The following is an 11,708-nucleotide window of genomic DNA, read 5'->3' as shown; positions in this document are numbered from 1 at the left end:
GACATCAAAGTGGTCGGTCATTTTCAGGAAGAGCCTAATTCAGATGTTACAGTTAACCTTTCAGTTGTGGCAAATAAAGTTAATGCGTTTTAATACTTTTGTTGATGAACTAAGTAAAGAAAGATTCTCTTCCGTGTTTTCAGTTGGAAGTTATACCTATAAAGACTGTTTAAAGGTATTGTGGGGGATTTTTGCAAATTTGTTAAAAGACCCGCCCTCTCCACTTTAAAATAATGCACATGCACAACCCTGTACCTGTCCCCGAGAGAGAACGCCGGTTAAAAGCGTGCGAGAGCATGCACCAGCCCAGTTTTCCTTGTGTATGCTCTGTTTAATAGTTGCTGTTCTCATAGCTCATATAAGCTTACTGTGCCCGAACGTCCGCCTTTACCCCTATATCTCGGATCACTATATAGAGCGAGGACTATATAGTGGACTAGCAAACTCAGTTAACTTACCGTTTGAACAGATGATCACTGCCTTTTGCTCCATTGGTCACACAACTCCTCCCCCAATGCACTGTGCCTGTCCCATCTTTGTTATTAGTTGCCGCTGTCTAGTAGTGACAGCCTATAGGGACAGTGGGCTGCTGTGACAACAGATCCTATGATGCATTGCGAGGAAAGCTCTCTGTGCAAAGCATTCAAGGATATATCTGCATGCCAGGATATATTTAATCTATCTATATCTATCTTATGAGGCCTTTCTTTTCTTCTCATACACTTCATAGACACTTTCTCTCTTATGACCCTCGGTAATTTTCAAGGAACCGCGATGAGAGAGGTGAGCTTAAATGATTGACTGAAACTGTAGTTCACCACAGACATACGCCTGAAAGTGCGCATGTGCTGGAAAAGATAGCTAATGGGATGAGCACGTAGGACAGCCTTGCGTGAACATATCACAAGAATGATTGACAATAAGGAGGACCACTTACTTAGATGATCAACCCGGAAATAAAAGATCATCCTCTATACCTTTACTTTAATAAAATTTATAGTTGGTCCAACCCCCTAGTGTTGTCTCGAGATATACTAATAGTGACTTGTAGTAAAACCAAGGTTGGCCTGCAGGAGCAGTGACCTGACAACATTTTCTGGCCCCTTCAAATGACAAACTGAATTTTGTTCTGTACATTTTTCAATACAAGATGACAAACCAAATAATAGATTTTTTTTCCTGCCCTTAGCTACTCTTTTTCGATACTCATCACTCCTAACTCTGCCTCCAGTGAGCTAGATACATATTCTGGAATGTCTGTTATGGTTTCTAGTTTGGAGTCTCACCGCAAGACTATCAGATAAGACCTGTAAGGGGTTTGGTGATCTGAGTATCTCTCCTAAATGTCTCAGCATTTCTATATACAGTACCATTACACTTTCTAAAATAAAGCCTGACTCTTCTTTTGCCAGGTTCTCATTGGCAAAGGCTTCAATGTTTGTGATTTCTTTTTCTGTCCTGCCATCCCTCAGGCTATTAAAGTAGAAAAACAACTGTACCCCATGTCTGGTTAAAAAAAAAAAAAAAAAACATGTTTCTTGCAGTGATTCCCTACTGGATGATTCCCAACTGTGATGCATTGCAAGGGGCACATGAAAATATCAAACTGTAAAATCTTATTAGCTTTTATTAACCAAAACGTACATTTTTCTTATATTATTGAGCTCACCTTTAGCTTTGACACACATCCAAACCAAGCAGAGGAACAGACAGCTGTTTTTAACACTGATCTATCAGAGCTCATCAAACAAGCTCAGGTGTCTTGATGAAAACAAAGTAAAAGTAATTAAGTGATTACAATTTCTGTTCTGTATTTTGTTCCAAATTCATGAAGTTTAAATGTGATTATAAGAGAATTATTCAGAGCAGCTCCAGTTTTATAAATGCAGGTTGATAAGAGGATTTTCTTTTGGATTTATTTGAACTCCTTACAAACTTCCAGGCAACATTTATGTTGCGTTTTTATTAGAGATGGAAAGCATAACATTTCTGTGTTATAATCAGTTACTGTACATTCCACTTTTGGACAGTCATCAATACTTTTGACTGAGAGTGGTACTCATGGTACACAAGTCAAATAAGGTTGGGAAACACTTATAGTATTCTTTGCACTAAATTAATATTTTAAGCTATCTTGTGTTTTTTATGACATTAACATGACCTGAGCCTTAAAATTTGGGGTGACTTTTATGGCTTCATTAGTGAATATCTGTAGTTGCACATCACAGTAACATTACTGTCACTATTGAAATGAAAACGTAAATTAAAAGGTAAACAAATAACGTGCTGTGATGCTTTGAAATATATCCGTGTTTAGAAATAACAACACCGTTCATGTTAATTTGGCAACTGTCATTCCCTGAAGATTATTTACAGTATAATCTAAGAACACTGTGTATTGTAATTACACCAAATATCATATTTTTAAACCAAAAATAAACAAACACATGTTTCTTTTGATGCATGCATTTATTGTCTAACCAACACTATGTATTTTTTTTTTATCTTTTTCAAAAAATGCAAAAAATAATGCAGCTGGTAAACCAATAAAACATTTTACCTTACAGAGTAACAAACATCCCACACTTGTTTGAACATTCAGCAATTAATGGGTTCAGGAACAGCGATTCAAAGCCTGTGTATATACAGTATGAGGTGCTCAGGTAGATCCAAATTCAGCCATGCATTCATTAACATACGCTCTCACAGGCACACATTCACACAGCTGCTGTAGAAGATTACTCTGAGGTACTTGATACTTTACATGTATAAGCAGATGAGACAGAATTCCTTGTTCCTCAGTTAATAAATCCATGAATCCATTTGGCAAAAGTTTCTTTTTGGAGTGGTCAATAAATATCATAAAATAATTCTTCAGAAACTTGTCCAAAGACTTGAAGACATCATCATGATTAAGACAAGGGGTCCTTAAGCAGCAGTTGAGACTTCTGTCTTGCTAGTTGAAACTGAGGTCTCATCCTCCACCATGCCACCCATTCCAATGGTGCTGAGCATGCAGTTACGGAACTGAAAGACAGAGCAAGGGCAATATTTAAGAAAGTGCAAATTAATGCATAACCTAAACAGAAAACCTATTTTGAAGTTAGAGCAATTTACCAACCTGTTTGTTCATCAGCACATAGATAACAGGATTGTACAGTGCTGAGCTTTTAGCAAAGAAAGCAGGTAAGGCAGCAGTCAGAGCTGTGAAAGCTGCTCCTTTGTTTAGAAAGATCCAGCCAGCAAAAGTTGCATATGGTGTCCAGGCTACCAGGAAGCCCAACACCATCAAGAGACACATTCGTGTTACCTCCTTCTCAGCTTTCTGTGTAGAAGCTGAATCTTGCTGCTGAGCTGCGGCCTGTAGAGTTTAGTAAGGGAATGGGTTATTAAACAGGTAAGCAGCTCTTTCAGTAGGAGCATAATAATTTAATCTAGAAACATTGCTGTGAGAGGTAACTTGTGCAAATTCCACTTACAGCTTTGACTGTCATGACAAGGCTTCCATAAGCGAAGAAAATCAGGAAAACAGGAATGAAGAAGTGAACCACAAACATGTAGATGACATAAGATTCATTGTTGTATCCTGGAGCCAAGGTGTAGTAGTCAGGTCCGCAGGAGCACTGCATGCCTTCAGGAATGTACCTGTACAACATTTCCAACATTAAAACGATGTGAATAAATACAAAAATAATAGAAAATAAGGAAGTTTAGTCTCCATGGTAACTTGCATCTATTTTTCTTCTCTTGTAATCTTGATTCAATAGATTTTGCTTAACCAAAGGTTTACCTGGACCACCCAAAAAGTGGGGGTGCTGCACAAGCAAGAGCCATGATCCAGGTGGAAAGAACTCCAGCGGCAGCATGAGTTCCAGTGAATTTGAAACTGCCCATGGGTTTGCATACGACAATATATCTCTCAATAGCCAGCACAACCAAGGACCAGAGAGCCACTTCACCTGTAGCGAGAAAAAAATATTTTCTACTGATTAACATTGTTCAACCATTGAAATATGATTCCTAACGCATTTCTAGGAGCTTTCATCTTACCCCCAAGTGTTGCCATGAATCCCTCAATACCGCAAAAAGTGGGTCCAAGAATGAAGTATCCATTTACAGCGGATGTAATAGTGATGGTGAAGCCAAAGCAGCACATGATGAGCCCGGCCACGGCCAGATTTACAAGGATGTAGTTGAGAGGCTGCCGTAATTTCTTGTTTTGAGCTGTTACAAACAATGTCAGTCCATTTATGGGAGTTCCAGTGCAGATCAGAAAGAACATGTAGAAGGCTAGGACCTTGTAGATCATTGGGTCCACCATGTAGTACTGTGGGTATTCAAAGGGACTTCGGACAATTCCGGTTTTGTTGGACATCGGTATGTAGAAGTTTTTTCCCTCAGTGCCATTGGGCTCGTATCCTCCATCCCAGCCCATCTTTGGTTGTCTTGTGTGTGGTAGATTTAGGTGATAGACGTGTCTAAAGCCTTAAAGTGATCAATGCCAACCCGACACTGGCTGCTGTGGACTCGGATGTTTTATACCTCATCAGGGTTATCCCCACATTAGTAAAATTAGATTACCGGAGGATTGTGCGGAAGTGACCAGCTCAAGTCTGACGGATAATTGACTTTAAGAAAGCACCGCAGGACAATGACCTTAGGGTTCACTATCCCCCATCAGCTTGAGACTCAGCCTCCAATCCCTGATAAACAGTCGTTAGGTAAATCTAATGACTATAAACTACAGCACAACTATTACAATTATACTATATTGGTTGCTGTAAAATGCATCTGTTATAGAGCAGTTAAAAAGGAATAATGTGTCTAAACACTTTAAGATGTTTTGCAGAGCAGTTTTTTTTTTTTTTTTACTTGACAATAAGAATTATTCACATGATGCTCTTTAGAAGCCATTAGTTTTAACCAGAAAAGGTCTCACTTCAGTTCCCTAGCAGGGGTAATCCTTTCTTAGGGATAGGAGATAAGGACTTTATTTTTGTAGTTAAATAAATTTCACAAGTACTCACGTACACTAATATGCATTTGTGTCTTGCTATATGCATTGAGCGTAGAATCACATTGACATCCATTCATCTTTTGTCATTTTCTATCCTTTTTATGCCCAAACTGTGAGTTAACCTTCAACCTAAAGATTAAAGTGCCTGTTTAATCCTAACCATAACCTAAACCTAATTTATATATATGTTCAGGATCTGTATTTTCCTGTCTATACCCGGAAAACAGAGAGCTTCTGCTTTTCACTATAGTAGCTTTATCTAAACTTTAGAGAAGCCATTTCAGTGATCAAACTATTTTGTTGTAAAAGGGAGGTGAGGCTAAAATTAGAAGAATAAAATGATAATATTGGAAAATATTTTTTTGTACATTAAATATCAAGCCTATGTGCAGTTTTTCTTTACAATTGTTTTTGTTAAAAAAATAAAATAAAATAAAAATAAAATAAAATAAAATAAAAAACAGCTCTTGGCCATAAACTAGAGAGACTAGTTTTCGGGCCCCTCAACCCTGTCCCAACCATGTTTGCGAACATGCATGCATTTGTATCTATACATACCGGTAATTGTTTTTCCTGATGCAAACATCAGGACAAAAATAACTTTAGTAGCACACCCACTTTTCCATATTGTATTTATTTAGTGAATAACAACTCTCACTATACTTTATGAGAGCCCCCAAATCATAGAAATACCATCTTTACACTTCATACACTGATAGAAGGCATTGACTTTGTTATTTTATTGCTCTATAATTTCTTTAGGGATAATGATTTGCTTTTATAATTTTTAAGTATTCTTCCAGTTGTCAAAAGTAGCCTAATCCCCAGTTCGCACAGACTACATCATCATTAATGTATTTTGCAGAAACAAATAGAAGTTAATATAGTTTGTAATTCCCATTTGATCTGTAGGGCTAGGGTATAAACATTCTGTTGTCCGTTAGAGAAAGATATCAAGTCTTTTTTCTTTAAGGGTGATGAAGCAAACCATAAATTAATGAAGAACGCATTAGCTGGACAGGATATCAGACACAGGAAGAGTAAAACTGTTATACTATATTTCAAAAGGTTGGATGTCCGGATGCATCAATGAATCCTTCATACATCCAGAGTGGATATCCACATGGCTCAGTTTCTGAAACCTTAAACAGAGGACATAGTCAATGTGAAATAATAATTCTAGTGGTTTCTTATGTTTATTAGTGGCTGTGTACTGCTAGTAATGTTTTTTTTTTTTTTAAAGAGAATGGTTAATCACATTTTTAGAAATTTAACAAATCCAGCATTATTTGCTCACACAGAGCCATGTTCCTTTCATTTTTAAACTTATTTTTCTTTTCCTGACATTAAATTTGCTTTTAAAATGTAATAAATCTAAGTGTGGCCCAAACAGACAATATAGAAGAATCTGCAAGGAGCAAAACCTTCTTATCAGAGCTACAGGAATTGTAGAGGTAAAAAAACAAACAAATATCTCTAAAGTAAGCATAGACAACACAACCACAGAAAAGTACCAACCTTTTTGTGTTTGTGTTGTCTATGCTTACTTTATGAAACACTGAATAAGAGTGTATATAATATGAAATATACTGTATGCCAGAATAATTGTTAATCACAACAAACAGGTTATTTTAGCAGGGCGGCTGTACAGGGCTAGCTATGCTTATCTTGTTTTACAACAGTGTTTCAGAAGTTGAGTACCATCAGGCATGCTACAGTATCCAGTGCATTAAGGAATGTACAGGCTCCTATATTGGAGAAACCAAACAACAACTTCATAAATGCATGGCTCATCACAGAAGAGCCAGGAGCTCTAGGCAAGAAGCCCGTGCACATTAAAAGGCTCCAACAATGCAAACGAGCAAAGGGTGGCGGTTTGATTAGCATCTAACTTAAAATGTCTGTGCAGGAGGTTGGTCTTCCATGCTGCTTAAATACATCAGCCCTCCAACTAGAGTTTGCTGAGGTGTAAGTCAACAGAATTGACAAAGACTCCTGAATAGGTGTCACAATGTCTAAAAAAAAAAGAGCAACATTTTTTTACCTGTGTTCTTACTTAAATGAAAACAATAAAGATAAGATAATCTTACAGGCAACTAATTGCAGTACATTTAGCAAAACAATAATGCCAAAATATTGTCTTCTTCTTTTCTACTTGCAACAAGATGGTTGTGTGTTCAAATGTGGCCTGCCCTTATGACATGATAATGGGTAATTTCCCAATCAGTGGCTACTCCCTCCCCCTACTCACTACAACCTACACACGGCGTGAAGCACCCTCACAGCTGGTGCTGTAGGGTATAACTACTACCTCGCTTTTTAGATGTCCTTTCCTCTCACTACCGGAACAGGAAGCTCTCCTCACTATGGTAGCAGTCCAACCTCTAGCAGCGACTGTTGCCATGATACACTAGCTACTGGAGAACGAACGCTCAAGATCATCTAGAAAATACAAATAACTAACATGCACCTTATGTTCATGTATTTATTTATTTTGCTGACGCCATTATCTAACAAGTTTGTTTGTCTTTTTGTTCTGTCATTTTACCAATACAAAAAAATGAGGAAAAAAAATTACAAAAAATTGAACTAGAAAAAAACTGCTGTTATATGTACAACATTATGTTATATTATGAACACCAATCCTAACTTGATAAATTACTGACATATCATACCCAAAAATATCCAGTAATATCCTGTCTTATATATTTTGTCTTCATTTCTGTTATGACATTCCAATGTTTTTCCTTTACAGTTTCTTACATTTAAAAACACTCGTACAACACTTCAGCTCAGATCCCACGTTGTTCCCCATCTCCACAGACAGACACTAGCAAAACTAGTAAGTCAATAACTTATACAAACACTGCATCTTTAACAAAATGATAGCTTATGTGAATGATGTGTTTGTTGGTGAGATATTTCTTTACTCATTGAATGTGTGCAACACCTATGCCGAATTTACATTTAACATTATAAAAACGAAAAAGATAACAGAGAAAAAAAAACTTTCATGGGCATTTAAATTTCCATCCACAGTCAAAAAAGATTGGGAAGAAGCTGGAGTACCCCAAAGAATATCACCCAATACATGGAATCAATATGCATATTCCATCCAGAAAAGGCCCAATTTTTTGGTGGACAACTATGCATTTAACCATGGTATTGCTAAACAGACCCATGCAGCAAAGATTGTTTAGAGAAATGTAGAAAAAAAACATCCCAAAATACAATATTATCACATTATTACACACAAAACCACATCTTTATCAAATGGATCTTGCATTTTTTTTTGGCACTTTTCAATTTCTGGTAAAAAAAAATATACTGTCTCAATAAACATAACCTGGTAATGGGTTGCCTTGATAGATTAAAAAAACCAACTAGTTGTCTACTTCTTGTAGTAAGCTTTTGATACGGTATGCTGTGGCACGGCCATCGGAGGGCAAGGGGATACTGAGGTTAATCTGATTAGGACATAGGGAGTTACAGTTTCTTCAACCAGGGATAAACACTGAGAGTGTGAATGTTCGCTTTAGCAACTAACATAAGACCATTACTAAATAAACAAATAAATACATATATAACACTGTTTGATACATCTATATAAACATCTCACTTTCAATAACAGTCCAATTCAGAGCGTCTAAACATAACAGGAGGCTGAAAACTGCAAATTATGGCAATTACAGCCTTTTATGTTAGTCTGGTTAATGGGCCTTATCTTAAGATTACCCCTCTTTGAACTGAGCATTCATTATATTTTTTTGGTTTCTTTAATCCTTTTTAAGGTGCTCGGTGATGACAATTGAGCATGGATGTATAACAAGTATGTTATAATATTTGAATGCAAGTACCAAAAAAAACACAAGAAACTGTCATTTTATGCTTTATTTCCTTCCTTTTCTAACTTAGGGGGAAAAGTAAGAATTTAACCTGCATCTAAAACGGACATAATTTGCTGATTTATTATTTCAACAGATAAGTTGATGTTTGTGTCATCCTTTTGATAAAAAAAAATGCATCTGCAACTAAACAGTCATAATAATTTAGAAAGGTCATATTGCCATAGAGAAGTATTCTACATCTGACCAGCAGAGGGGTGTCACATCCTACACAACATACCTCTGGGTTAGGTCACCTGTCCACAGAACTCTGGACAAAAACCTGAGCTAATCTAGATCAGGATAACTTATATGTAAACAAAAAAGAAGGCTTGAGTATTCAAAATTTGATGATCAGTAGGATATTAATCTGAATACAGAGCAAAGCTATCATCTGCAAGTGGTAATACACAATTGGATCTGCTGCAAGGAAACTTTCCCCCCCCCCCAATTTTCCCTTGATCTTTTTATTCACCTGGATTTAAAATAGGCATTTATTGCATATAATGTATTTAAAAAGCATTGAAAATGTTTTCTGCTTATAAACAATAGCAGACAATAGAGCACACAATAGAGCAACGTATAAGACTGCTTGGTGCAATAAGCGAAAATAAGTTAGATACAGAACATCTGATCCGGCTCTGTGGTGGCTTTCATCTCTGTGAATCAACCTCAGCTAACCGTTTATGGACTGCTTTTAAATGAGAAACTGAAGCTCAATGATAAGACACAGGTGGAGAGGCCTTATCTGGAGTTTATGTGTGATCCAACAAGGGCTGTTTAACCTTCTAAAGAAAGTAAGACGCAAATATTAGGAGGATTATTCCAAAATTAGCTTGATAGGTAAAAAAAAAAAAAAAAAATGTAAAGTGATTGTTCATAGTCAAAATACTTGATCTTGTTGGCTAGAATAAAAATTTAAAATCTGTAAATGTTTTTAAAAAGATTTCCATTTGAGGTTGAAAAAGCATGACAGGTACACCCTTTGTGCATAAATAGCCCCGAGAAAAACAATACATCCTTATATGGTGTAATATTTTATAAAAGTATGAGTATTTATAGAAAGATAAATACTTGGACAAGAAAGAAAAGCTTAAAATCTAGCTGGGAGTGCAAATATCTTTTGTGTTCATTTTGTGGATCTGTGTTTCTGTCTGTCTGTCTGACTGTCTGTCTGTGTGTCTGTCTGTCTGTCTGTCTGTCTGTCTGTCTGTCTGTCTGTCTGTCTGTCATCAATTTATACATCAAACAGGATGAAGAGCTATCCTAAAACTGATACTGCATTGTGCAATACACACATTATTTCACATATGAAATAATGTGTGTATATAGATAATGAAAATGATCTATCTATATTAGATAATGAAAATTATCTATCTAAAATAGATAGAACACAGAGGGTTCTGCTATATCTATACTAAAAATAAAACTGCTTCCGACAGTTAAAGTAATCTTCCTGCCAAAGAAATAAAGATCATGATCAAAACTGTTTTCTTTAAAAACTAAATTAGTGCAGAAGTAAAAAAAAAAATAAAAAAAAAATTGGAACTATGAAAGCGAATAAGTTGGAAATAAAGAACCACTTTTAGTCCACCCCGAGTACCTACAAGTCCCCAAAATGCAGCATGTTTCTTGGAAGATTTTCATAAATGTAACAGAAACATGGCTACACATCACACATTCTTGTCTTGCTATATGTAATGAAGACTGTGTTTATTCCCATTGAGGTCCATGGATTTTCAGTGATTTTCAACCTGTTTATTCCCTAACCTGACATAAACCTAAACCTAACCCTTACCAGAGCATTACTACGGTAAGCCTAAATTCAATTTACACCTTATAGCTAAGCCCTAACAGCTTGCAAAATAACTTGTGAGGATTAGAAAAATGTCCTCACTTTAAAACAAACAGACTTAACTTTACTGGTGAAATAAGAAAAATGATTCTTACTCAGATGGCCATACAGGAAAAGGTGTACTCTACATGTGTAAATTACACATGTGTGTATGTAATCCATTTGTCAGCAATGCTAAGCAGGTTTAGGTTGATGAGAATTTACGGGCTCACTGTAAGTGACTGTCATTAAAACAGTAATCTTTAACCAAGGGCCTTCTAATGCTAACCTTAAGTAAATGCAATTTGCAAATCGATAAACAAGAAAATAGGTTTCTGGTTTGTCTAATTGAATAAGAACATTATCCCTGTTTTTTGACCTGAAGCCAAAGAGAATATAACTGCAGCGCTCCGGATCCTCTTGACCTGGATCAGTTGGCTTACCATTAACAGATGTAATACACAAGCTAGTAGTAAAGTTGTAATAGGATCCGGCCGCCTCAAACAAAGTGGATTATTATTTCAAAAAGACATGCTTCCAGGTTCTCGGTGAAATCACATCCAGTACTTAAAACACTTTTTAAACACCCCTGGTAAAGATAAGTAATAAGTTTAAAAATGGTTTGATACTAATGCTGAGGCAACATCTCACATTTAGAGTACATTTATTTGATCTGTTTCCTAGCAAACTCTTTTAATGGCCCCAGAAGGCAGTTGGCTACGCTAGACTTTATTTAGGGCAAGCATGTCAAAGTCAGCCCTTGAGGGCCACTGTCCGGTTTTAGAGGTTTGCCTGCTTCAGCATAGCACAGCTGGTGTCCATTGATAGCTGCCATGCGGTGTACAGCCATAAGGCAAGCACATCACCTCATACACAAATAGATTTCCCCCCAGAAAAAATTAGATGTTAGATGGGAAATCTCACAAAACCATGAGGCCTCCCTGCCTGTAATGCTCTTTTCAGACTTATCTAA

At 36.5% G+C, this 11,708-nt stretch overlaps 1 protein-coding gene across 1 annotated transcript; it reads right to left on the bottom strand.

Annotated features, from left to right (window-relative positions):
• Window positions 1-2,928: 2,928 nt before the first annotated feature.
• Window positions 2,929-4,435, bottom strand: LOC107101920 (green-sensitive opsin-like). The gene is made up of 5 exons (XM_015401009.1): window positions 4,051-4,435; window positions 3,791-3,959; window positions 3,480-3,645; window positions 3,122-3,361; window positions 2,929-3,027 (listed from the first exon to the last, which is right to left on the bottom strand). The coding sequence occupies exons 1-5, from the start codon at window positions 4,433-4,435 to the stop codon at window positions 2,929-2,931; spliced, it is 1,059 nt and encodes a 352-aa protein (XP_015256495.1).
• Window positions 4,436-11,708: the final 7,273 nt, after the last annotated feature.

The sequence above is a fragment of the Cyprinodon variegatus genome, unplaced genomic scaffold (genome assembly GCF_000732505.1).
Source record: "Cyprinodon variegatus isolate N-32 unplaced genomic scaffold, C_variegatus-1.0 Scaffold1172, whole genome shotgun sequence".
In the NCBI taxonomy this organism is placed as follows: domain Eukaryota; kingdom Metazoa; phylum Chordata; class Actinopteri; order Cyprinodontiformes; family Cyprinodontidae; genus Cyprinodon; species Cyprinodon variegatus.
This window is presented reverse-complemented; position numbering and strand designations above follow the sequence as displayed.